General features: G+C 43.8%; 1 protein-coding gene across 4 annotated transcripts; it reads left to right on the forward strand.

Moving 5' to 3' along the window:
- Positions 1-5,489: 5,489 nt before the first annotated feature.
- Positions 5,490-25,815, forward strand: Sec24c (SEC24 homolog C, COPII coat complex component). 4 transcript variants are annotated; one of them, XM_021642947.2, is made up of 24 exons: positions 5,490-5,621; positions 7,200-7,399; positions 10,588-10,723; positions 14,156-14,328; positions 14,560-14,931; positions 15,229-15,365; positions 16,517-16,585; positions 17,828-17,939; positions 18,188-18,315; positions 19,694-19,832; positions 20,046-20,161; positions 20,329-20,453; positions 20,593-20,784; positions 20,962-21,055; positions 21,242-21,358; positions 21,832-22,002; positions 22,527-22,623; positions 22,700-22,845; positions 22,964-23,102; positions 23,245-23,363; positions 23,460-23,639; positions 23,833-24,024; positions 24,256-24,345; positions 24,564-25,815. In XM_021642947.2, exons 2-24 carry the CDS (start codon positions 7,228-7,230, stop codon positions 24,702-24,704), a joined length of 3,357 nt encoding a protein of 1,118 aa, XP_021498622.1. In that variant the 5' UTR covers positions 5,490-5,621; positions 7,200-7,227; the 3' UTR covers positions 24,705-25,815. The 4 variants fall into 4 exon arrangements, with proteins under 4 accessions (XP_021498622.1, XP_021498625.1, XP_021498624.1 ...); XM_021642949.2 differs by lacking the exon at positions 5,490-5,621 and adding an exon at positions 5,651-5,970; XM_021642948.2 differs by lacking the exon at positions 5,490-5,621 and adding an exon at positions 6,020-6,464.
- Positions 25,816-25,852: the final 37 nt, after the last annotated feature.

The raw sequence follows: 25,852 nt of genomic DNA on the forward strand, positions 1-25,852 counted from the left end.
GCTCAGTTCCCTGCTGTGTTCTCCCAGGAGCAGTGGCAACCACCCCTGGACTCCTTCCTCTCTGTCCTGGACCCTCCCAGTAACTCTCTTTCATGAGATTTGCTGCCTGGTGTGACTCTGAGAAGCTGCGAAGCAATGAAGAGAAGAAGAGAAGAAGCAAAGAAGTGGAGTGGGGCTGGGGCCCCTGAGCCCCTCAGCTCAGATGGGCACACCCTCGCTGGAAGCTGCAATACTGGAGTGGAGGCAGAGGCTTCCTTTCAGAGCAATGTGGTTCCTGGGCTCCCATGTCCTAGGACACCTTTCCACCCGAGTACGAAGGCTAACATTTTGTGCATGGTACAAAAAAGCTGGAGTTCTGAGCCATATCCCCAACCTGTGTAGCTGTCAGATACATGAGTGCATGGCTCTCTGATACCAAGCAGTCACTCACAGACACTGTAGAGGTTCAAGTGAAGAGTCAGTTCTTTCAATAAAGGCAGCCTCCAAGCTGCTGAGGGGGAAGAAACCCACACAACTACTATGACTTACACATCAGAATGTTTTGCACACTCTTGCACACTTACACACACAATTACATATATTTGCTTTAAATCCCCCCCCCGCCCCCCACGACAAGTGTTTCTTTGTGTTGCCTTGGCTGTCCTGGACTCACTTTGCAGACCTGGCTGGCCTGGAATTCACATCAATTCATCTGTCTCTTCCTCCCAGAGTGCTGGGATTAAAGGCACACCCCACTACCCTCTGGTTAATTGTTATGGAGATCTGTATTACCCACTACAGGACTGAGTACTGAAGTCTGGTCAGCTCTGATTTGATTGTTTTAATACCTCTTCCTTAAAGCATCTTCCAACTCCTCCCCTACAGAATTAATCCTTCCAGTTTGAGCAATATAGGTATCTTGTGAACACTATTTTTTTTTAAAGATTTATTTATTATTTATACAATATTCTGCCTGCATACCAGATCTTACTATAGATGGTTATGAGCCACCATGTGGTTGCTGGGAATTGAACTCAGGACGTTTGGAAGAACAGTGAGTGTTCTTAACCTCTGAGCCATCACTCCAGCCCCTATTTTTTTTTTTAAAAAGATTTATTTCTTATGTATAAAATGTTCTGTCTGCGTGTAAACCTGAACGCCAAAAGAGGGCACCAGATCTCATTATAGATGGTTGTGAGCCACGATGTGGTTTCTGGGAATTGAACTCAGGACCTCTGGAAGAGCAGCTAGTGCTCTTAACCTCTGAGCCATCCCTCCAGCCCCCACACTGTATTTTGTAGCTGAACATGTAGATTATTTATACATAATATATTATTTATTAAAAAGTTGAAGTCAAGGAATGTGTGCAGTGGTCCACAATCTGATTTTGTTGTTGTTCTCTTTTTCTTTTTCTGCCGAGTTTCATATAAGCCAGACTGGATTCCTGAGCTTCCTGTCTCCACTACCTCAGATTGTTCCCAGTAAATGTTTGCTGAACTGAATTACCATCATAGTATAAAGCAGGGGGAGGGAGTCAAGGAAACAGGAATACAGATGTGTGTGTAAACAGGCAACTGTTGATATTAATAAAATCTCTACTTGTTTCTAGGTTTCCATTGCACAAATATGTTCCACATTATGAAACCTCTTTCTGTTACAAAATATAACATTCTCATGTGGTACCTGATTGTCAGTGGGTAGAGTCTGTGGAATAGATGTTCTGCTGGTGTGTGATAAAAGTTATTATCAGAAACAAAACTATTTATCTTAGTTATTAGTTATGATATAGTTACAAATCAGAATTCAGAGTTAGAAGAACAATATCTGAGTTTCTGTTAGCCTATTGTTTATCAATATGCTTTTATTAAATTACTTGACTTTATCAGTTAAAAAAAAAGCATCTGGATATCCCTTCCCCTTCATTGACTATTCAAATGTTTATTTTTAAGTTAAGTGTCTATGTGTGTCTGTATGTGGGTATGTGCCTGAGAATTCAAGTAACTAGAGTCAAGAAGAAGGCATTATATAGCGTGGAGCTGAAGTTACTGGTGATGTAAGCCTCCCAATGTAGGCCCTGGGAACCAAACTCAGGTCTTTTGCAAGAGCTGTAAGCATTCTTAACTGCTGACCATCTCTCCAATCCCTTAGTTCTGTTTATTTTTTTATACCAATTAGCTTCTCTCTCTTTTTTTTTTTTTAACTTTTAATATTTTTGGTTTTTTGAGACAGGGTTTCTCTGTGTAGCCTTGATATCTTAGAACTCCCTTTGCAGACCAGTTTGGCTTCAAACTTAGAGGTCAGCCTGCCTCTGCCTCCCAAGTACTGGGATTAAAGGTGTGCACCTCCATGCCTGGCTTAGTCTTTTACATACCAATATTTTACATACATAACAGTTAAACTGAAATTATACATCTTCTGACTCCTTTCATTTTTTTTTTATTGTGTTTATGAATACATCTAAAATTCTCACTACTCAGGAGACTGAAGCAAAAAGATTGCTTGGGACAGAAGGTCAAGATCTGCCTTGCCTGGCCTGGACAATACAGCAAGAACCCACCTTAAAAAAAAAAAAAAGAGTCAGTTGGGAGGCAGAGGCAGGTAGATCTCTGTGAGTTTAAGGTCAGCCTGGTCCAGGACAGCCAAGGCTACATGCACAGAAAAACCCTGTCTCAAAAAACAAACAAACAAACAAACAAACAAAAAGGCAAGTGCTACCTATATGTCAGTCATCGTGCTATATTAGTGACTTTAAATAACAGTCAATGCATATCAAAATCACACAGAAAACTTTGACAGCTATAGGTTCCTTAAAATAACACCCACACCCTTAGCTTTAGGTACTTTTTTGGTCTACTAAAAATTGGCAGTGGTTGAACATTCGCTGGGAAAGCACCCTTCACTGAGCTTCATTCACTTATAGCCTCTTTAAAAAAAAAAACAAAAACAAAAAACTATTATACAGTGTTCTGCCTGCATGTATGCCTGCTGGTCAGAAGAGGGCACCAAATCTCATTAAAGATGGTTGTGAGCCACCATGTGGGTGCTAGAAATTGAACTCAGGACTCTTAACCATTGAGCCATCTCTCCAGACCCCCTTGAACTTTTTTTTGAGGCAGGGTCTTATGTAGTTTAGCATGGTCTTGAACTTATTATAAATGATAAGGTGCTTAAAGTTCTGATCCTCCTGCCTCAGCCTTCAGAGTGCTAAAATGGAAGGCATGTGACACTATGTCCAGTCAGTACCAGTGTTTTCTGTATTAGATATGGTTTCTCTGTGTAGTCCTGGTGGTCCTAGAACTCCCTCTGTAGACCAACCTAGCTTCAAACTCACAGAAATCCACCTGCCTCTGTCTCTCAAGTGCTGAGATTAAAGGTGTGCACCACCAGTGCTCAGCCAGTAAAAATAATTTTTAGAGCACTACAGATGATTGTAAGTACAAACTTGAGCTACAGAAAATTTTCAAATGCAATTTATAGCCTCCATCTTCAAGCTGTGAATCTTGGCCCTTAGTAGGAGTGAATAAACATTAAGCATGACAGTTTATATCTTCTTCCTCATGGTGAAATGAAAGCTAAATGAGATAAATCATGTAAAATGCTAAGGTAAGGGCTCAGCTTCACCTTAGCAGTCCAGGTGCACAATAAATGTTAGTTGCATTTGGCAAATTATGGAACGAGACAATTGTTAGTCAGCAAGAGAATCATCCAGGAGAAAGACACTTGTCACACTTAGTGTCAGGGACTCAAAGGACTAGTGTTAGCTGAACCCCATTTCCAAAACTGAAGTACATCTAGGTAGGTTACGATTTTACATTTCTAGCCAGGTTTGGCGACATATACCTTTAATCCCAGGACTCTGGGGACAGAGGAAGAATGATCTCTGTAAGTTGGAGGCTAGGTGGGTCCATACAATGTGACCTCTCCCCACCCCATTAAAAGAAAGAAAGAGAGAGAAAGAAAAGCCAGGTGGTGGGAGGAGAGGCAGACATATTTCTGCATTCAAGGCCAACCTGGTCCATAGACAGAGTTCCAGAACAGCCAGGGCTACACAAAGACACCCTGTCTTAAAACCAAAAATAAATAAGAAAGAAATTTACATTTCTAACAAGTTCCAGATGATACTGATACCATTGATCCTAGAATCTGATGACATTATTTTAAAACTGGATAGACAAAGTACATTGTCTGTTCTTCCAGATGACCCAGGTTTGCTTTCCAGCATCCACATGGCTTTTAACTCCAATTCTAGTGGATCTAATGCCCTCTTCTGGTCTCTGAGGGCACTGCATTCACAAGCAGGTAAGACACTCATACATAAAAAAATTTAAGGGCTGGAGAGATGGCTCAGAGGTTAACACTGGCTGTTTTTCCAAAGGTCTGAGTTGTCTCAGCAACCACATGGTGGCTCATAACCATCGTAAACCATCTGGCGCCCTCTTCTGGTCTGCAGGCACAAGTGCATGCAGAATACTGTATAAACTATAATATCTAAAATCTTAAAATTTTTTAAACAAACTAGAGAGAAAGTACTGCCTGGTTAGTAACACATGTGCAAACTGACATACCCATTTTTTAAAAAGCATGAAATACTGTGTAACTACCATTACATATGAAAAAAATCATTTTGCTTAACGTATACATGAAACCTAGGACCTGAGTTGGCCCTAAGAAGTGTTTAAAGCAGCATGAACACACAATACCGAAAGGATTACAATGCATGCACCAGAGATGTGGAAGCACAAAGATTGTGAGTTTAAGGTGACCCTGGATTACATATTCAGTTTCAGGGCAGTCTGGATATACATTGAGATACTGTCTAAAAAAAAAAAACTGGTTAGAGGTAAAAAAGAGCAACAATTATTAGTTACAATTATTCTTTAAAGAGTCCTATCACTACTGAAAGAATTGTAGCTCTTTTAAAAGAGGGAGCATGATCTTTTGATTCCGATTGTTTTGCCTCTATAAAAAAGGGCACGGCATAAAATGGTAACTAATCTTTATTGAACAAACACTACTAGGCAACCTTATGAAATGTTTCTAAATTCATCTCAATTCGCTGTTCAACAGGCATTATGTTCATTACAGTAAAGAAATAAACCGGGGCAGAAGTTATCCAAACTTCGAACTAATTGGCCCAAACTCGAACTCATAAACACACAACTTTATAGCAAGGGCTAATACCCTACCAGCATCACCCGTAGCTCAAAGTTCAGGGTGCGAGATGAGGGACACAAATCGATGGGGTGAAAGGTTAACAGGAAGTGGCTACAAGACCAGCAAGCCTTAAAGTCTCGACATGACGAAGGAAGCGTTTCTAAAAATAATCTGACCTAGTTTTCTCAATATTCTTTCAAGTGGTAAAGCCGTAAAGTGTGTGGAAAATCTGGAAAAAAAAACAAAACCAAAAACATGAAACTCAAGCAGTACTTCCCAAACAGCCGCCAAGACGGGGAAGAACACAGACGCATGCGCAGCATCCGGGTTCCCGGAAGCGTGCCTAAGGCCGACGTGGCAGAAGGAGGGGCAAGCCCTAGAGCATGGGGCGGAACTTCCGGGGACGACACTCCAGCCCCCTCGGAACCGGAAGTTGAGTCTGGGAGCCTTGACGTTAGGAACGAAGTCGAACCTGGATCTGGAGCCGGGTGAGGAGTGGCATCGCGAGGTTGCGTGGTGGGGAGGAATGCTGAGGAGAGGCCAGGGTATTTCTGGCCTGATCGCGGTCCGGTTTTAGAGGAAAGGGAGGAGCCTGGGGGCGGGGCCTGGAAAGAGACCCTCACCTCCCTCATTTGTGACCGGGCTTGGGTCTCAGATCCCCAGACCCCTCCCTTCATCTCCTGGCCCGGGTTCCGGCTCCCGCCTTGCCCTCCCAGCATGTTGAAGGGCATTAGAAGCTTGGTCTACTACTTAATGAGCCGGCCCTCATCGTGGCCCTAGAGACAGGCTTGGCTTCCCGATCTCGATCCCTGGAGCTCTCAAGCCTCCGCGTCTCGGGTACTTTCAGAGTTCTAGGAAGCTTGCCCCGCCCCTTTGGGTTGTCACCCTCGACTGTCTACCTAGAATGGAGTCTAGATTAGAGTTTTACTCCGAGCTTATTCCGTCCCCCTCCCTCCTTCAGGAAGTTAAAGGGAGAGGGACATCTCCCAAGCTTAGTGTTGGTGGCATGTATAAGGTTTAGGCTTTGGGATGACAGCTCCTAAAATGGCTTTGACTTTAAAAAGTTTTCAGTCCGGGAGCGATTCAGGATTCGGGCTTTCCTATTAAAGAGAAAGGCCCATTGTCCTACTGTAGCACCTGAGAGGTCTCACTCGTTCTGGGCCTCTTCAGCTTGTAGAATAATTAGAATGATAAACTGTTCAGATTTGCTGTCCTCTTCTTGGAATGACCCTTGAAAGGACCTCCAACTCATCCTTCTGTTGCCGGGCAAGATTGTAATACTTTTGATAACAACCTATCAAACAAACATTAGAACAGAAACAGAATTACAGGTATGCTTCTGGATTTAGAATACCCATAGCCTTCCACTTGAGGGATGAGATGAATTATATTTGTCACGGAATATTGTTACTTTTTTTTTTTTTAATCTTTAGCTTCATCTGTAAGGTTAATACACTCTTCATGGAAAGACTGGGGTCAGAGTAACATTTGGATTATTGTAGGTCAGACAAAGAATGTTATATTTCCCAAGCAACTGCTCTTCAGTTTGTCTTTTGTTGGGGGAGGGACTTTAGTTTATCCATTTTTTACTTTTTGCCTTCGTGGTTTAAAAACAAAACCCAATACATTTGAAATAACTCAGTGTTATGGGATGAATGATGAGTTGATGGTAGAAGGAATGAATGGTAAGTGGAAACATTGTTTTATTTACCTGTAACATCATGGTAGTTATCAGTCAGAAGACTCTGGTTGACTAGACACTGAAAATCATACCACTGGAGAATGGTGGCTGCTGTTCTGTTCCATTAGGTATTTCTGAAGTTGAAATGTATACCTCTTGGCAGTGACACAACATGGGGTTCACAGTAACAAAATCCTTGCTTTGAGGAAAGTAATTGGGTACTGGCTGGGGCAGGAAGTTTCTGAGATCCTGTGGTGGTGTGGGAACAGTTTAACTGATCACTGCTGATAAGGTCAATCCCTTTTTGTTTCTTACTTCCTTCCCTGAATAGTTGCTTTTTCTTTAGAGAGTTTGTTTTGACTGATTATTTTCCTTCATCAAATAGGTGAGATCAGATCGGGGATGCTCTCATAATGAATGTCAACCAGTCAGCTCCACCTGTTCCACCATTTGGGCAGAACCAGCCTATCTACCCAGGTTATCATCAGTCCAGTTATGGTGGGCAATCAGGACCTGCAGTCCCTGCTACTCCCTATGGAGCCTACAATGGCCCAGTGCCAGGCTATCAGCAGACACCTCCCCAAGGTATGTTTCCAGGTTCCTTTTGAGCTAAGGAAGGGAATGAGCAGTCTTCATGTTAGATTGTATTGCTCTGATGAAGCTTCGTAGGGACTGTGATTGAGTCTGTCTCTCTGAAAAGAGGGCCCTGTGAGTAGACTCTCTCATCCTGTTTTTACAGGTGTGACTGTTTCCACCTGAGACATCTAGTGGTAATGCATCTTCCAGATTCAGTAACAGCTCACTTCTGTGGGTGTCACCCCGGACTCCCTCACCTGGCTGCATTACTAAGAGCTAGATGGAAGAATTGTGGTCAGAGCTCTTCCATTGCCTGTTGACTTCAAACTTCCCTGAAGTCACTTATTTCTCCTATGTGTTGAGATGCCTCTTACTTTACTTCTGGTTCTTATTAAGATTACTCTGGGACACATTTGTCTGTACATGACTCTGGGAGGAAAAGGATAGTTGTATGTCTGACTTTTAGTGCTCCCTGGATCTTTTACTGTCTTTCATTTTCCTTTGCTTGGGTTTTCTCTTCTTGGATGTTTTGTACTATCAGTGAAATAAGAAAACTTGGTGTTGCATTAGATTCTTTGTGTGTGTCTTGGGGGGGGGGTTGAATATAGGCCTCATGTATACATGCTTTATCATGGAGCTGTGCTGCCAGTCTTCAGGGTTTTGTTTTATGATACTTTTTTAAGAAGAGTAGCTGGTCTTTTGCAGATCTGTGAAGTTATTAATAGTTGACTTTTTGGTTAGGCTGGCTGAAGACTTACAGTGTGCAAACTCTATTAGTTTTTTGCTGTTGTTTTCCAGACAGGGTTTCTCTGTGTAGCCTTGGCTGTCCTGGAACTGTCTCTGTAGAACAGGCTGGCTTTGAACTCAGCCTGCTTCTGCCTCCTGAGTGCTGGGATCAAAGGTGTGCACCACCAATGCTCAGCAACCAAACCTTATGTTGTTTAAGAGAGTAGATTCCACCAGGCCTGTTGGGACAGGCCCATAATTCCGGTTATGAGGGAGCCTGCAGCAGGAGGGTTACAAGTTCAAGGCCTGCCAGGGCTATAGAATTAGTCTAAATCCAGCTTAAGTAATAGAGTAAGATTCTGTTTAAAAATAAAAATGAAAAAGAAGATACAAATCATTAGCAAACTGCTTGCCTAACATGTATGAGAGCCTAGTTTCAGTTCCTAGAACCACCAATAAATAAATAGGCAGACAGATCAATAGAAAAGATGGGTAGGGTAGGATTAGAGGCTTGAGATGGCTTAGCAGGTAAAGGTGCTGACGATTAAGCATAGTGACCTAAGTTCAATCTTTGAGACCCATATGGGAGAAGGAGAGCACAAGTTTTCTTCTAATCTCCACGCATACTAAATACATAAATATAACGTTATGGGGGAGTAGAGAGATGGCTTAGTGGTTAAAAACACTTCTTATTCTTGTAGAGAACCCAGGCTCAATTCCCAGGACATACATGGCAGCTCACAAGCACCCACAACTTCAGTTGCAAGGGATCCAATGCCCTCTTCTGACCTCTGCAGGCACCGGTCATGTATGTGATGCACAGAAGTACATATGAGCAGATCACTCATACACATGAATACACAATCTAATAAATACATTAATAATAAATACATAAATACAACTTTAAAAAAATTAAAAAGAGTAGATTAACAAAGAGGAGAAAAAGATACCAGTCAGGCAAGGCATGGATAGGTTTTGAGAATGAATGAAATATTACCATTTTAATCACATTGAAAACAGTGAAGTGGTAAAATTAGGTCTTGGTTCTTTAGAAATGCTGTGTTCTGGGGTGGGACTTTGACTGGACAGAGTCCACTTCTGCTCTGTTAGGTCTGACTTATCAGAATGGAGTTTGTCACTCTTTTGAGAGGTTTGTTATTGAAGGGAAACCCGCCTGGTTCTGTTATGGTTAGTGAGCAATTTCACTGAATCTGATCTCTCCTGAGGAACATTTCAAAAGGGATTTTCCATGTAACTTGTCACTTCTTGTGTTTTATGCTGAAAGTATGGCTAAGCTTAGTGGAAGTAGTTTTGATGGGAGATCTGATCAGAAAAAGGACAGAGCCCAGCTTTTGTGAGAATGTAGATAACAGCATTGACAGTAGGATAAGCCATCTCACCTTTTTTTCTTGGAGGAAAAAAAGGTCTTAGACTTGTGAGCAGACTACTGAACTTGGAGGAGAGCAAAAACAACATGAATAGGATTTATAAAATGTATAAAGAGCAGTCAGAACAGTCTCTGGGAAGTACCTTTCTGGTAGTGAAAGGAAGGAAGGAAACACTTGCCTAGCAGGCGTAAAGCCATGGACTCAGTCCCCAGCACTGTAAAACAAACAAACAAACAAACAACTCCCCAGCCACCAGTTTCTTGAATTTCTGGTTCTCTTGATTTCCTTGTTGTATAGGAACAATACCATGTAGTTTATTTACTATTTTCTTTCTTCTTTCTCTTTTTTCTTTAGTATTATATAGTATTATATAAATGTAGGTTTATTGGTTGCAGCAAGGGAGGGGAAGGAAGTGGACACTGGGGAAGGGACAGCAGGGGAGAGAGACAGCAGGAAGAGGAGAAGGGGGAGAAAAGGCAAAAAAACTTATTTACTATTTTCTTTTACTGGTGAGAATATTTTGCCTGCATGTATGTATTCAGAAGTCAGAAGAAGTAGTTGGCTCTTCTATGAAATTGGAGTTACAGATGGTTGTGAGCTACCATTTGGAGACTAGGAATGGAACGTAGGTCCTCTGCAATTAGAACCCAGGTCCTAAACCACTGAGCCATCTTTCTAGACCCTGCCAGGCAGTTTTTTATGTTGTGCTGGGATTTGAATTCAAGGCTTCATCCTAGGCAAGCAACTGACCACATCCCCAGACCCCTGGTTTCTTTCTTCTTTTTCTTTTTTTGAGATTGAGTCTTAGATTGAGTGAGAAAGAAAGTGTGTGTTGATCGGAGGAAGGTCTGTGTTGTGTTGCTCTGAATAGCTTCACCTTAATATGTCGGAGAAAGTAGCCTGTTTGTTGGATATCACATGCCAGATACTGCGGTAGTGAGAATTGCATGGTGTCCTTTTTGCTGTGCAGCTGGAGAGTAGGATCTGTGAAAGTTTCTCTTATTGACTCTTGCTTTACATTCCAGCCTCAAAGCAGAGGAGAAAGTTATTTCCAGCCATTTATTTTCTATCCTTTACCCTCAGGTGTGCCGAGAGCCCCACCTTCCTCAGGGGCACCTCCAGCCTCAACAGTGCAGGCCCCTTGTGGTCAGAATACATATGGCCAATTTGGTCAAGGTGATATACAGAATGGGCCAAGCTCTTCAGCTCAGCTGCAAAGGTATGTACTGGGTTAGCCTAAAGACATAGCAACGTTATGAGCTCTGTTTTTTCCCCTTTCTTTTAGATTCTTTATTCTCCTCCCTCTATCATGTTTGTCTTCTTATAATTATTTTTATTCCATTTATATATTCTGTATGCATAAGTGATACATGTGTGGGCATGTGTGCCATGGGGTACATGTGGAGGTCAGAGGACAGCTTGTAGGAAGCAGTTCTTTCCTTCCAGTATGTGGGTTCTGGGGACCAAACTCAAGTCTTTAGGCTTGATAGTAAACATCTTCACCCACAGAGCCATGTTGTCAGTCCTTTTTCCAGGTTACAGGTGCTACTGATGTCTAGCCCTATTATGAACCCATCTTAGTTCCTGGGTTCTTTTCCATATTATCTTTTGACCTGTATTTTCCCCCTTTACCAGACATCTATTTCCACAGTGACATTTCCTGAATATTTCCTCATGAACCTTCGCTAAAGGAAGGTTGTCTGTGTCTGTCTCCCTTTTCACTAAATGAGGCACTTAGTAGGACTGATTGGTTAAATTTGTTCATGGCCAGTTATAAGAAGACTCAGAAAAAAAGCTGCATAAATAATGAGACCCTGATAAACTTCTCTTTGCATAAAGAGTCTATTAAAGGAGGGCATTCATGTCTGTTAGAACGTTGTTTGGGTCCTGGTAATAAATTAAAAAGTATAACCATGAGCTGGGTGCAGAGGCACACGCCTATAATCCCAGCACTCTGTGAGGCATAGGCAGGCAGGTAGGTCTCTGTGAGGCTAGCCTAGTCTACAAAGCAAGTCCAGGACAGCCAAGGCTACACAGAGAAACCATCTTGAAAAGCCAAGTAAGCAAGCAAGTAAGCAAGCAAATAAATAAATAAAACAGTACACACTTATAACTGCTGAGCCATCTTTCTAGCTCCAGCAACACTGTTTTTACTCACCCAAGATTGTGTTTCTCTAAAGTGGGTAAAGCCCTGGGTTTGATCTCTAGCACCTCAATTTAAAAAAAAAAAAAAAAACAAAACTCATAAAAAGTATGAAAACTGAAATATATATGCACAGTAAAATGTTTAGATGAGTTATCACTTTTTTTTTTTTTCCCCTAAGACAGGATTTCTTTGTGTAGCCCTGGCTGTCATGGAACTAGCTCTGTAGACCAGACTGGGCTCTAACTCAGATATCTGCCTGCCTCTGGCTCTCAAATGCTGGGATTAAAGGTGTGTGCCATCTTTAATAAAAAATGCTAGCATATCTAGCATATCTAGCATAAAAAATTACATATCTAACATTTCTGTTTGTGGGTACATGCATGGTAAGTGTAGAGGTCAGAGGTCACTTGTGGGTGTTGTTTCTCTTCTTCTACCATATAGATTTGGCAATCAAACTCAGGTCAGGCTTGGTGGCAAAAAGCCTTTACCTAAACTATGAGCCACCTCATTAGATCAGGTTGTGGCATATTTAATGGAATAATGTTTGTGTGTGTTTGTGTGTTTGTTTGTTTGAGACAGGGTTTCTCTGTGTAGCCTTGGCTATCCTGAAACTTGCTCTGTTGTAGATCAGTTTGAGGCTGACCTCAAACTCACAGAGATCTGCCTGCCTCTGCCTCCTGAGTGCTGGGACTAAAAATGCCCAGTTTAATGGAATAACATTTAATGGAATGGGAACATCATAGTTAAATTTCATAAAAATATGAAAACTCCAGAGAATGTGTGTGTGTGTATATATACATACATATATATATTTATTTATTATTTGTTTTAAAGGCCAAAAAACTGATAAAACTGAACTGTACTGCTTTAAATACAAGGGGATGATAATTGAGAATTAGGAGTAGTTACCCCTGGGAGAAAAGGGAAGGAATCATAAAGAAGATATATGTAGGGCCTTTTGGTCTATACTTTTTGATTTGCTTTCTTGTGCCATTAGCTGCATTAGAATTGCTCAAGTATACATATCTGTGTTATGTCTTACAAGTTAAGGTGGGAATCAGTTTTAGACTCTGGTTATAGTTTGTTTTGTTATGCTTTCAGTATTTTATTTTCCTATCTACTCTCACTATTTTGCTGTAGAGTTAGATTAAATAGAAAAACTATAGATGCTATATATAGGTATGGTGGAGCATTTGACAGAATAACACTGGGCTGTTGGTAGAAATGATCCACATTATTAGAGCAATACCATGCAGTATAATTAGACTGACAAGATTTATTGAGCATCTGCTATGTGGTTAATAACAGTATGTTATTGTTGTGTACCACAAAACAGTGCAAAGCCCAACAAAGAGCTTAAGGTAAGGATCACTAGTAAAAATACTAGTTGAAAGCAATACTAAGGATGGGAGTAGTGGGATAGTTCACCATTGGAGTTTGTGCTTACCTAGCTTATGCAAGTCTGTGGGTTCAAGTCCCAGCATAATACACACATAAAAGAGATTCCAGTTGAAGGAAAAGTAACAGGCTGGCTGAATGAATGAGTGGATGAGTGTTAAACTAAAGACCAGATGGAGCTGATCACGTGTAAAGTACTAGCTATTTAGTACAGATAAATTAAGGCAGGGAGGGGCTGGGAGATGGTTTAGTGGGTAAAATGCCCAATGACCTCAGTTTGAACACCATGGCCAATCCTGGAGGCATGGTGCACATCTGTAACCCCAGCACTCTTACAGAAGATGGGATGTGGGAACAGGAGAGTTGGGAAGAAGCAGGACGGCTAGCTAGCCTGGAGTGTGCTGTGCAGCAGAAACTAGAAATCTGCTTCAACATGATGGAAGTGGAGAACTAACATCTGAAAGTTGTCCTCTGACCTGCATGCATTCACTAACCCTAGCACATATGTGGGCATGCGTGCACACACAGAACTCCAGAGGCAGAGGCAGATGCAGTTAGATTTCTGTGAGTTCCAGGCCAGTCTGGTATACAGAATGAGTTGCAGGACAGCCAGAGCTACACAAGAGAAAGCCTGTCTCAAAAAACAAGAACAAAACACAAAAACCTAAATAAACAGAAAAAGCTGAACAATCAAATTGTATTTATCAGTCTCATATTACCTAAGTGAGCACTTGCTGTAAGTGTGCTTATGTGTGCCTTTCCTTTCAACTTCCTCAGGTGTAGATCACAAAACTGAGGCAGTTTGCCAACACAAGACTGAGGCTCAGGAGGCGCTAACTTCTCTATAAAGTGTTTGCCCAAGAGTGCTTGGTGTGTGTGGAGTGAGCCTAGTGGAAAGTAAGCTTTTCCACAAATCTTATTTATGTAGACAATCAAGAATGCCACTTGGCCACAACTGTTCATGTATGAAGCTCTCAGAGAGCTCAGGATGAACATAACATGCCAGAACACAAGGTAGCTTCCTGTAATGGTGGGGAACTCCACCAGCTTTGACAACTCACCCCTCTAGTCATCTCTGCTCTTTTTTTTTTTTTTTTTTTTTAATAGGCTCCCTGGGTCTCAGCAGTTTGGGTCCCCATTGGCCCCTGTCGTCAGCCAACCACCTGTGCTTCAGCCCTATGGCCCGCCCCCAACAAGTACACAGGTGACTGCACAGCTGGCTGGAATGCAGATCACTGGTGCTGTGCCCCAAGCCCCTACCCCTTCTGGGTTGGGCTATGGTAAGTACTGGTGGGACCAGGATGCTATCCTATCATCTAGTTTTCAGAAAGATTTGGTTCTGGAAATTTTTATTTCCTGTGCCTTTGAGCCCAGATGAAGGGACAGTCTTCTGTTTGTTTGTTTGTTTTTTGTTGTTGTTTTTGCTTTTCGTTTTTTTGGTGAGAGCAGAAATAATTTACCAAGTGAGGTAGAATAACTGTGCCTCCACCTCTACCTCTTCTATCTCACAGGCCCACCAACATCATTGGCCTCAGCCTCAGGAAGTTTCCTTAATTCTGGTCCATATGGCTCCTATCCTCAGAGTCAGGCTCCTCCCCTTAGCCAGGCTCAAGGTCATCCTGGAGTCCAGCCTCCCTTGCGATCTGCCCCACCACTGGCTTCCAGCTTCACGTCCCCAGCTTCAGGTGGTCCTCGGATGCCTTCCATGACTGGTCCACTCCCGCCTGGACAGGGCTTTGGGAGTCTCCCAGTGAACCAGGCCAACCATGTGTCCTCGCCTCCTGCTCATGCTTTGCCCCCAGGCCCTCAGCTGCCTGGGCCCCCAGCACCACCACCACCTATGCACTCCCCTCAGCAGCCGGGTTATCAGCTGCAGCAGAATGGTGAGTTTTCTCCCCACCATCTGGCTAGAAGACAAAGGCTTCAGCTCTTCAGGGCTTTTTGTTTGTTTTGGTACTGCTTGCCAAGTAGTAAATTAGATGGACAGCTTCAGGGTACCATTACTAGGGTGTGAGGTTTGTAAGACAATTTTCATGTTTCATAATTCATTCAGATAGTATGGCCTTTCTTGGCTTCCTCAGGCACTATGATACCTTATAATCTCAGTTATTTTCTTGAGGCTTTAAGAAGAGATAGGGAAGGGATGTTGAGTTTGTCAACTTTGTGCCCTTGTCTTTCAGGTTCTTTTGGACCAGCCCGAGGCCCTCAGCCTAATTATGAGAGCTCATACCCTGGAGCACCTACCTTTGGCAGTCAGCCGGGGCCTCCTCAGCCACTGCCTCCTAAGCGCCTGGACCCTGATGCCATCCCCAGCCCTGTAAGTAGGTGCTTATGTGGTCTTGGGAAAACACTAATTTATCTGCCGGAGATGCAGACTGACCTAGATAAGATGTTTGCCTGGCATTTTCTGATAGTATTCCCTTTTCAGCCATCTTCTGTAAGACTTAAAATTTAGATGTGATGTCTAAGCCTTTGAAATGGAATTTGAAGTCCCCAAAGTCTTTTAGGGCAGTTTAACTCCACAGTTATATAGGGAAAAAGGGAACCAAGAGTGATCAAGATAGTGGTAGAGCTCTGGTTGAGGGTTATGCTCTGTGGCTCTTGGACATAATGATAACATGGTCATCTTTGCCCTTCTGTAGAGTAGTTGCCAGTTCCCACTCCCTTAGATCGAGTAGAATATCATTCTTGTTGACGTCAGAGCAGGTAGCAGTTCACTAGTTCCTCTCTGCTCCTATACAGCAGTGTTGTAGATGACGTCCCCCAGTACTATTGATTGGTAGGCCCCTGTTGGGTGGATGGGGAACAATCACAGCATATGAAGGTAGTGTGCATGTAAAGTCCATTGAGGAAGCTGCTTCTCCCCCAGAGCCACTGGAATACTCAACCCCTCCTTACTGGACATGGGTAAAGTAGTTTTTCCATGTAGGGCCTGTTTTATATCCTATCTGTAACATCAGTGTTGGTTACCTCTTCATACTTAGCCATTGTCATATTCCATTCTGTTCTCTTCCTTCTTCCTTTGGGGTACTACCATGGTGAGGAAGCCTATTGGCTAAGGGGAACCCAAGAAGACTAACAGATTCTCCCTCTCTCCTCCATGGTGGGAAGGAGAGTCTAGCTAGATAGCCAAGGCATTTCCCGGCATGAGAGTTCTTAGGCTTAGGCTTGGCCTTCTCAGGAACTTTGTTTCTCGAGGGCTTTCCCATTAAGGCCTCCTGCCTGTGCTACCTGATCTTATCTTGCTCCATTGTAGTCTGAGTCACTGAGGCCTTCTTGTGAGGCTTCTGTGTTGGGCTAGAGAGACTTGGAATTCCAGATCCACTGGGTCCCTGACTTCTGAAATCCGAGCTGTGTTCCAGCTCTTCAAGTCTGATTCACCAGGGTTAGAGAAGTAATATCTGCCTCTTGTTCTTTTGTTTCCCTCCCTGTATATCCCTGCTGCCTTTATTATTAAAACACTAAAAGCAACTTAATGAGCTGCCTCCTCAGCAGAAAACCAGGCACAGAATAGACCCTGATGCCATTCCTAGTCCAGTAAGTGCAGGGGGTGGGAGTATGTGCTTGTCATCCCTGTGTTAGTGTCACTCATGCATGCCTGTGACTTCACCTCATCCACCATGTCCATCCCTTTTCATTCTCTTCCCTGAACTCTTCTTATTCCTTGCTTTTATAAGCTGAAGGATATGCATGCCCTAAGTCACAATGTATGCAGGAGATAGCAAACTGTTAGCAGTGCCTTGAATATGGGATGGTGGATGGCCAGCTCTACGGGTGGGCCCGGTGGCATGTTAATCTTTGGTTTTAGTCTTGCTGGCTCCTCCAGGAGCTTGTGTGTGGCATGTGATGGAACCAGACAGAATTGAGCAGCAGATCCTTCCAGTTTGGTGAGGAGAAATGTTTCGGTGGGTGGCTATGAATGTACAGGTTCATGGCATTTCTTACAGGGGAAGAATGTGGGTGACCTCATCTGAAGACTTTAGACTCTGGTGTGTCTCTAAGCTTCAACTCCTTCTGCTGTGGGATATAGTCTTATTTGCCCTTTACTTTTCTGGTTTTACCAAATTCATCTTGAAGTAACTGACCAAAGGTTATCAGCTTGCACAAGGGTTTGATTACCAGCTTTGTATATCCTTTTTGTGTTTGTTCTCTTCAATGTCTTGTCACATGTAGAGGTTTGAGGACTGGGCCATAAGGATTGGGTACTTATCCTCTCCTGTATGGACCCATATATGCTCACCTAAAAGGAAGGCAGCATTTGCTTCCTTACCTTACCTGATCATTTCTGGCTGTTTAATTCTCTCCTTTCCGTGTTCCTTGTTAATTTCATTGAGTTTAGAACCATTCCAGGTAGATTCATTTCTACATGAGTTTCTGTTATCTGTTCTCCTTGGTCTTACTTAGCGTGTCTTGAGGAGAAGAAGGGAGGGAAAGGTTTGATGGGGATGGAGAATGGAATCTAATCATGTCTTATGCTTTGGGATCAGAGTTGAAACGTTCCTGGAGTGGGAGGAATAAAAGGGTACTTACCAATGATTGGAGGCCAGGGGCTGATTTATCAGAAAGTCCATTCTCACCCAGACCCACCAAGCATCTCCTTGATAACTGCTGCAAAGTAGAAGGTTAGCATGGTGGCATTTGATACGGTCTCCAGTAGGAAAGCATGCCTGGTGCATGAAGTGGTTTTTGGCAAGTTATTTGTTCTTGTGCTACAGTTCTGGCCTGCTTCTGTCCAATACTTTTTCTTATCATACTACTCATTTCACTTTTTTCCTACAGATTCAGGTTATTGAAGATGATAGGAACAACCGGGGTTCAGAGCCATTTGTTACTGGTGTACGTGGACAGGTGCCACCTTTAGTCACTACCAATTTCCTGGTGAAAGACCAAGGTGAGAAGAACTTTAATGTCTATTTTCATAAGGCAGCTAATTCTCTAAAGCTATCTGCTATAGATCTTGCTTTTGTTAGTCTTTAACTAGAGACCAGTGTCCCCACCCTATCTCTGCTCCTCCCTCAGTCCTTCAGGGGGCTAAAAGCTACTGCCAACTCTTAACATGTGTGGAGGTGGAGTGATTCACCAATGGAGAGCTGGTATCTGGAAGCCTTCTATGATGTGACTCATATCTTTTGCCTTCAGGGAATGCAAGTCCTCGGTACATTCGATGCACATCCTATAATATTCCTTGCACATCTGACATGGCTAAGCAGGCTCAGGTGCCTCTGGCAGCTGTCATCAAGCCACTGGCAAGGCTGCCCCCAGAGGAGGTAAGTCAGGGAAGGGGAGAATACAATGAAAGAGAAAGAGGAGGAGATAAGGTTTCTTTCTCGATGTGATTCTGGCTGACATGGAAGTCATTTTGGTTGGGCAGGAGGGGATAGCCAGTATCTTTGGTATCTTTCTTTCCTAGGGCCCAAACCTGGTAGCAGTGATAAGGATGAAAGCAAAAAGCCAAACAAATTACTTTGTGAGACCAGGATTGTAGGAGGAACAAATGAAAAGAACCAGAACCAGCTGTATTTTGAAGCTTACATCTGTATTTGTAGCACTCAGGAACCTGAAACAGGAGGTCATGCAGTTCCAGCCCAGCCTGGTCACACAGTAGACTCCATCTCAAAACAAATAAAGAGCTAGGCATGGTACTCAGGAAGTAGAGGCACACAGACCTCTTAGACTTTGAAGCCAGTCAGGGATATATAGTAAGACTCTGTCTTAAAACAAAACAAGAAGGGCCAACCTAACTTGTAGAGGCAAGACAACTGGATATGGGAATTTCCTGTTGTGTGGTCACATCTCTTGATGATGATAATAAATGTGTTACTCTGTGTGTGTCTTTAACCTTGCACTGGGTTGGGTTGGGTATAGGAAGGCATATAAAAGAGAAGGTGCTATTGTATCCAAAAATCCACCCTTCACCTGTCTTGGGCCCTCATCTGCCAGTCTAGTACCTGAAAGTAGCAGTTTTTGTTTTGTTTTTTTCAAGACAGGACTTCCTGAACATCTGTTCCTGGGACTGTAGATCAGGCTGGCCTTGAACTTGGAAATCTGCCTGCCTATACCTCCCAAGTGCTGGGATTAAAGGCATGTACCACTATACCTGGTGAAAGCATTTTTAAATTAGGTAGCTGTTTAAAGAGTTCTCTAGAACTGGAACCTCAAGGCTTAGTGTACATTGTGGTTGCTAGTGAGGATGGTTAGATGCTGTTCTTGTATTTCTAACCTGACATCTACCCGAGACAACAATAGGTGTCACAGAATTCTCTTGTGAGTGATGGGGGAGAAGTATCATAGCTATACAAGGGAAGAAGCAGAAGTTGTCTCTAGGACAGGAGTAGAAATCCTGTATAATCTTTAGCTTTCTCCTCAGACACTCATGGCAGCCCTTGGTGTGCTATTGCCAGTTTAATAGGCCCTTTCCTTTTTAAAGAAGAAATGCATTCTGGGATAGAAAACACAGAGAGAGAACTGGAGTTTTCCCAGTGATCAGTAATACCCTTACTGTCCTCATTCTCTTCCACTGTATTCCTTCCCTAGGCAAAATACCTGAGCCATGCTGCCTCTCTCATCGGTCTGTGTCATATGTTGCCATATGTCTGATCCCACTGTAGCTTCCCTCCACCTGAGACCCTTCTCTTTGTTCCTTAGGCTTCACCATATGTTGTGGACCACGGCGAATCTGGCCCCCTGCGCTGTAATCGCTGTAAAGCATACATGTGCCCTCTCATGACATTCATCGAGGGAGGGAGGCGCTTCCAGTGCTCCTTTTGCAGTTGTATCAATGATGGTGTGTTGTGGAGGCTGAGCTGTGTGGGGAAGGCTTGCATCGCATTGTTCTCTTTCTAGTTAGATAAGTGAGGGAGCATTTGTCAGGAGCTGGGGAAGTAGGGCACAGGTGAGGACAAGGGGTATTGGAGTGATGTGAAGGAGCTTGGCCAAGAGTTGGCATACTTAGGTTGGGGGTGAACCTTTTGAGTAACACACTGCATCTTCCCCACAGTTCCTCCCCAGTATTTTCAACATCTGGATCATACCGGCAAACGCGTAGATGCTTATGATCGTCCTGAGCTGTCTCTAGGCTCTTATGAATTTTTGGCCACTGTAGATTATTGCAAGGTAAGGGAAGGTAATGGGAGAGGAGCAGTGGGTAGAGGATTGTGGGAGCCCAAATCAGCTGTTATCATTTCCCTTACCCTGTCATGGTTCCTTTTGATGCTTATTGCCTTCTAGTCTACTGGCCTGCTTACTGTCTTCCTTACCTTCAACATTTCCTTCCTCTACAGAACAATAAATTCCCCAGTCCTCCTGCCTTCATCTTTATGATTGATGTCTCCTACAATGCCATCAGAACTGGTCTTGTTCGGCTCCTCTGTGAGGAGCTCAAGTCACTCTTAGACTATCTGCCTAGGTGAGAGTTGAAGAAGTACTGCTCTTCTTTGGTTAATGGTGGATGTTCGGGTTGACTGTGCATTATGTCTGGAACGTTATATCATAAAATTGTGGGTGGTGAAGGTGGCCAGTGTGAGTAACAGTGTCACCTCCCACAGGGAGGGTGGAGCAGAAGAGTCAGCAATCCGAGTCGGCTTTGTCACCTACAATAAGGTGCTCCACTTCTACAATGTGAAGAGCACTTTGGCTCAGCCACAGATGATGGTTGTATCTGATGTGGCTGACATGTTTGTGCCACTGCTGGATGGCTTCCTGGTCAATGTCAGTGAGTCTCGGGCAGTTATCACCAGGTAAGAGCCAGATGGTGGAGCCAGATGGAAAGAGTGGGAGGGTACAACCACAGAAGACCAGGGAGTTGAGCAGAGTTTGTAGATGGGCAGGGGTGTGGTCCAGGAGTTTTCAGTCTGGGAGCCAGATAACTATTCAGTTAAAATCTGAGTGGCAATTTTGGTTGTCTGTCTTTTCAGTTTATTGGATCAGATTCCAGAAATGTTTGCAGATACAAGAGAGACAGAGACAGTATTTGCCCCAGTTATCCAGGCTGGGATGGAAGCTCTGAAGGTAACCTTCTCTCCTGCTTTTCTCTGACCATGTTATCCACTGGATAACAAGCCTTGGTTATGTGTAACTGTCTAGCAAGTCAGTGTGTGTCATACAGTTAGTGCCTAATAAATGACAAAGAAAAAGATGAGGGAACAATAAATGAATAAAGGAGGAATGGACAAGTAATTTTATTTTTTTTCCTAGGCTGCCGAGTGTGCAGGAAAGCTGTTTCTGTTCCACACTTCCTTGCCCATTGCAGAGGCCCCAGGGAAGCTGAAGAATAGAGATGATAGGAAGTTGATCAACACAGACAAGGAGAAGGTGTGGCTAGAGATGGGGAGGGGCATTCCATTACAGAAGAAGGTGCTAACTTTCCAAAGTCAGCGCTTCACTGTCACTCAGGTGGACTGTGATTACATTCTGCCCTCTCACATGTCCCATTTGTGTCTGCCAACCTACTCACAAAATTCTTAGTGGACTTGACTAGATTCTTTCCTTTTCTCCTTTTCATTTTTTGCTCTTTTTGAGATGGGAGGGTCTAGCTATGTAGCTTAGGCTGGCTTGGAATTCACTATGTAGCCCAGGCTACATGTAGCTCTGTCTTCTGTGTGCTGAAATTACAGGTGTGCCCAATCACACCCTGCACATTTTCTCTTTTCCCTTCTCCTCTCTAGTCTTCCTTTTCCTTCCTACTGTTGAAATTATAAGGTGGTAGAAACTCTGAGTTTCTCATTTTACATACATAACTATGAAGTTGGGCAAAGCTTTTTGACATTTCTTTTGTTCCCTTCCAGACTCTGTTCCAGCCTCAGATGGGTGCCTATCAGACTCTGGCCAAAGAGTGTGTGGCCCAAGGCTGCTGTGTGGACCTCTTCCTCTTCCCTAACCAATATGTAGATGTGGCCACACTCTCTGTTGTTCCCCAGCTCACTGGAGGCTCTGTCTACAAATATGCCTGCTTTCAGGTATACAGTTCTGGGTGTGGAAATATCTGCTTATATTTGGAGTGGCTCTTTAGCTATTAACTTAGTGGTGTGTGTTATAGGACTATATAATTTTTGTTATTACAGGTGCGTGAAGTTGAGCCCAGAGTATACTGTTTAGGCACATGGGTCTTAAAAGTCAGTCCTGAAAATAAATAAATAAATAAATAAATAAATAAATAAATAAATAAATACAAAAGTCAGTCCTGGGTTGATACTGAGGTCCCCCACTTAGTGTTCAAAGATAGTCACTTAATTACTCATCTTTTGTTCTTTAGTCTGCAAAGTAGAGTTTTGCTAACTCGGATTTATTTACAGAATTAAACAGTTGTATATACAGCACTCTGTGTGCCACCTGGTTTGTCATGCAGTAGAAAGGCTTCCTTGTCGTTCTTTGGTTGCACTGTTTTATGATTTAGAGGGCTTGTAGAATGGAAGGGGTGCTGGGAGACTGACTGCAGGGTGACCTGTGTGGTCAGTGATGTGACTCTGGGCCTGGGCTGCAGGTGGAGAATGATCAGGAGCGGTTCTTGAGTGACCTTCGTAGGGATGTACAGAAGGAGGTTGGCTTTGATGCTGTGATGCGGGTTCGGACAAGTACTGGTGAGTTCTGGCTGAGGATAAATGTAGTTGAGGCATATGTCTTATCTTTAGCCCTGACCTGTCCCTGTGGCCTCAGGTATCCGTGCTGTAGATTTCTTTGGGGCTTTCTACATGAGCAACACAACAGATGTCGAGTTGGCTGGATTGGATGGTGACAAGACAGTGACTGTGGAATTCAAGCATGATGACCGGCTCAGCGAAGAGAGTGGAGCCCTACTGCAGGTGGCAGGCGGGAGAAGGGACGGGACAAGAGTGCTGGATGCACTCACTGGGAAGAGGATAAGGGCTGGGTGGGATTGTGAGGGAGGGGTGTGAGTTCCCCCTTTCTCCCTTCCCCTAGTGTGCCCTGCTTTATACCAGCTGTGCAGGGCAGCGTCGGCTCCGCATCCACAACCTGGCCCTAAACTGCTGCACCCAATTGGCTGATCTGTATCGAAACTGTGAGACTGACACGCTCATCAACTACATGGCCAAGTTTGGTGAGGGTAGATGCAGGGCAGGGTGGGATTGGGGATGAGAGAAAGGTCCAGGATGGTTCAGCACTCCTGGGTAGGTGTGACAGCAGGAAAGTGCATATGACGGGAAGCTGACCAGTGACTGCTGTCTCTCTTTCTCATGCAGCATATCGAGGTGTTCTGAACAGCCCTGTGAAGACTGTACGTGACACTCTCATCACCCAGTGTGCCCAGATCCTAGCCTGTTATAGAAAGAACTGTGCCAGCCCTTCTTCTGCAGGACAGGTGGGGCAAGAATGTTAGTGGAGGGGTGGTTTCAACAAAAGCTTGTTTTAGAGGGATTTCTCATGATCATTGACTTTATTTCCATAAACCCCTCAGTTGATCCTACCTGAGTGCATGAAGCTACTCCCAGTTTACCTGAACTGTGTACTGAAGAGTGATGTTCTGCAGCCTGGAGCTGAGGTCACTACTGATGACCGTGCCTATGTTCGACAGCTGGTTTCCTCCATGGATGTGGCTGAGACCAATGTCTTCTTCTACCCTCGGCTCCTACCACTGGTGAGAATGATGGAGTATGAGACACTGTACTAAGGACAGGGTCTCTAAGGAGCAAATGGGATTACTTTATTGCCAACATCAAGGAATTTATTTTTATGTACATTTCATATTACTATCTAGAGACTTAGCTTTCTTAGTTTGTGTAAGGGACTGTCTTTGTAGTTCTTGGTGACTTTTTTCCCTTTTTGTCTAGACAAAGTCTCCCCTCGATAGTACCACTGAACCACCAGCAGTTCGAGCCTCTGAAGAGCGATTAAGTAGTGGCGATATATATTTGCTGGAAAATGGTCTCAACCTCTTTGTCTGGGTGGGAGCAAGCGTCCAACAAGGTGTTGTCCAGAGCCTTTTCAACGTCTCCTCCTTCAGTCAGATCACCAGTGGCTTGGTGAGAAGAGGGTGTCAGGGATAATATGGGTGTGGAAAAACACTTTGGTAATTTGACTACGGGGTCAGTGAAGTCATTCTGCTGGTCCTTTACATATCAGAGACCACTTGGGGCAAGGGAAGGTGCTGTCAAGTTTTTTCAGGCTTCCTCATTTCAGATTATACCTACATCTGTTGCTCCCTCTTGATTTAAAAGTACTCTATCATAGTAATACATGAATTTTTGTTCTAGAGTGTTTTGCCAGTTCTGGATAATCCACTATCCAAGAAGGTTCGAGGCCTCATTGATAGCTTACGGGCGCAGAGAATGCGGTACATGAAGGTAACCCAGATGTTGTGTGTTTTGCCATGGTGGGGGTGGATATTAAGCCCTAGGCATTCTGTATGTGAGGCAAGCACTTTTAACACTGAGCTACAGTAACACTGCTCTGAAGCCTGGATTTTTTACCTTGTCAAGTGAGCATGAAGGAGCATGAGGAGGGAGAGAATGAGTACTTCATTTCCATTGGCCCTTCCTCACAACCTGCCTTCTGGCCGTAGCTTATTGTGGTCAAACAGGAAGACAAGCTGGAGATGCTGTTCAAGCACTTCCTGGTGGAAGACAAGAGCCTAAGTGGAGGTGCATCCTATGTGGACTTTCTCTGTCATATGCACAAGGAGATTCGGCAGCTACTGAGCTAAAGCAAGTGGGTAAATGGCATAGGGTCCCATGCCAGCTTCCAGGAAGTACCCCAGGATGGCAGAGAAATTGGGACAGTTCCATATCTTATAACTCATGTAAGCTGACCTCAGTTGACTTCTTTCGGGGGGAGGGCGAGATATAAGGTGACACCTTCTTTCTGGGCTCAAATACCCTACCACTCTGTCCTGTCCTGCTGATGGAAGGTGCCCCGGGACCCTTACTCTACCCTCTTTCTCCTGCTAATCCTGTTGTAATGAATGTAGTTTCTCAGTTCACAGTATATGATTTGGTGTTGGGGGTTTGGAGGCAGCCAGGCCCTAGCAATATTGTGTCCATTTGGACCAGACTCCGAATGGAAAGGGGCAGGCAGGAAGAGAAGTGGGAATCCCAGGGTTATTACAGAAGGTGGCAAATTCAGCTCCGTGTCATCAACAACTTCCTATATTAGGGATAAAATATACAGGTGCACAAGAGTTTGGGTACAGACCGTAGGTGGTGGAGAATAAAGTAGTTGGTCCTTTGGGGGTCCTGGTGGTCAGTAGCAAAAGCATAGTTACTGAGGATGGATTGACTACTTGTCTCTCTACTTAATTGTGCGTGCTCTCTCTCCCCTGCAATGATTGGTGAGCACTTCGTGGACAGAAGCACATAGCTAGAGATGAATGAGCCTGGGGACAGAATTGCAAAGCATATTAACACCCAGGGGAGGTGGCAGCCTCCTTTGCAGATGGAGAAGCCCCAATACCGGATGGTTTTATAGAGAGCCTGATGGTCAACTTGCAATACCTCACAGAGCCAGCCTACATCCCTCTCAGCTCCCACCAGGAACACGGCTTCTGTAAACTGGGCGTTGTTGGGGAGAGGCAGAGATGGCTGGAGCCCTGTCTTCCTGTGCCAGGACGTTACCGGGCTTTGGTATTGACTGAGCGGCTGACAGTTATCTTCCAACTCCAATTGGCTGGGGCAGGACAAGGGCTAGGAATGACGGTGGTCAGGCTTGCCTGCTCCCAGCCCGGGATGCCCCTGCTCTGGACCTTTCATTTCTTTTCATTGGTTTATTTTTCAATGCATCTTTAATTTGTAAAGAAATAAAATAAGATGTAACCAGTATCCCTTTCATTACTTCGGACCTCTCCCAGCAATGCCT

This window comes from Meriones unguiculatus, chromosome 4 (genome assembly GCF_030254825.1).
Source record: "Meriones unguiculatus strain TT.TT164.6M chromosome 4, Bangor_MerUng_6.1, whole genome shotgun sequence".
Taxonomy (NCBI): domain Eukaryota; kingdom Metazoa; phylum Chordata; class Mammalia; order Rodentia; family Muridae; genus Meriones; species Meriones unguiculatus.

Excerpts from the sequence above, each read along its gene's own strand:
- Sec24c (XM_021642947.2), top strand. The coding sequence starts at position 7,228 with ATGAATGTCAACCAGTCAGCTCCACCTGTTCCACCATTTGGGCAGAAC. Across the intron at positions 22,846-22,963 it reads AGAGTGGAGCCCTACTGCAG|TGTGCCCTGCTTTATACCAG; the intron begins GTGGCAGGCGGG and ends CCCTTCCCCTAG. Across the intron at positions 24,025-24,255 it reads GTCAGATCACCAGTGGCTTG|AGTGTTTTGCCAGTTCTGGA; the intron begins GTGAGAAGAGGG and ends TTTTTGTTCTAG.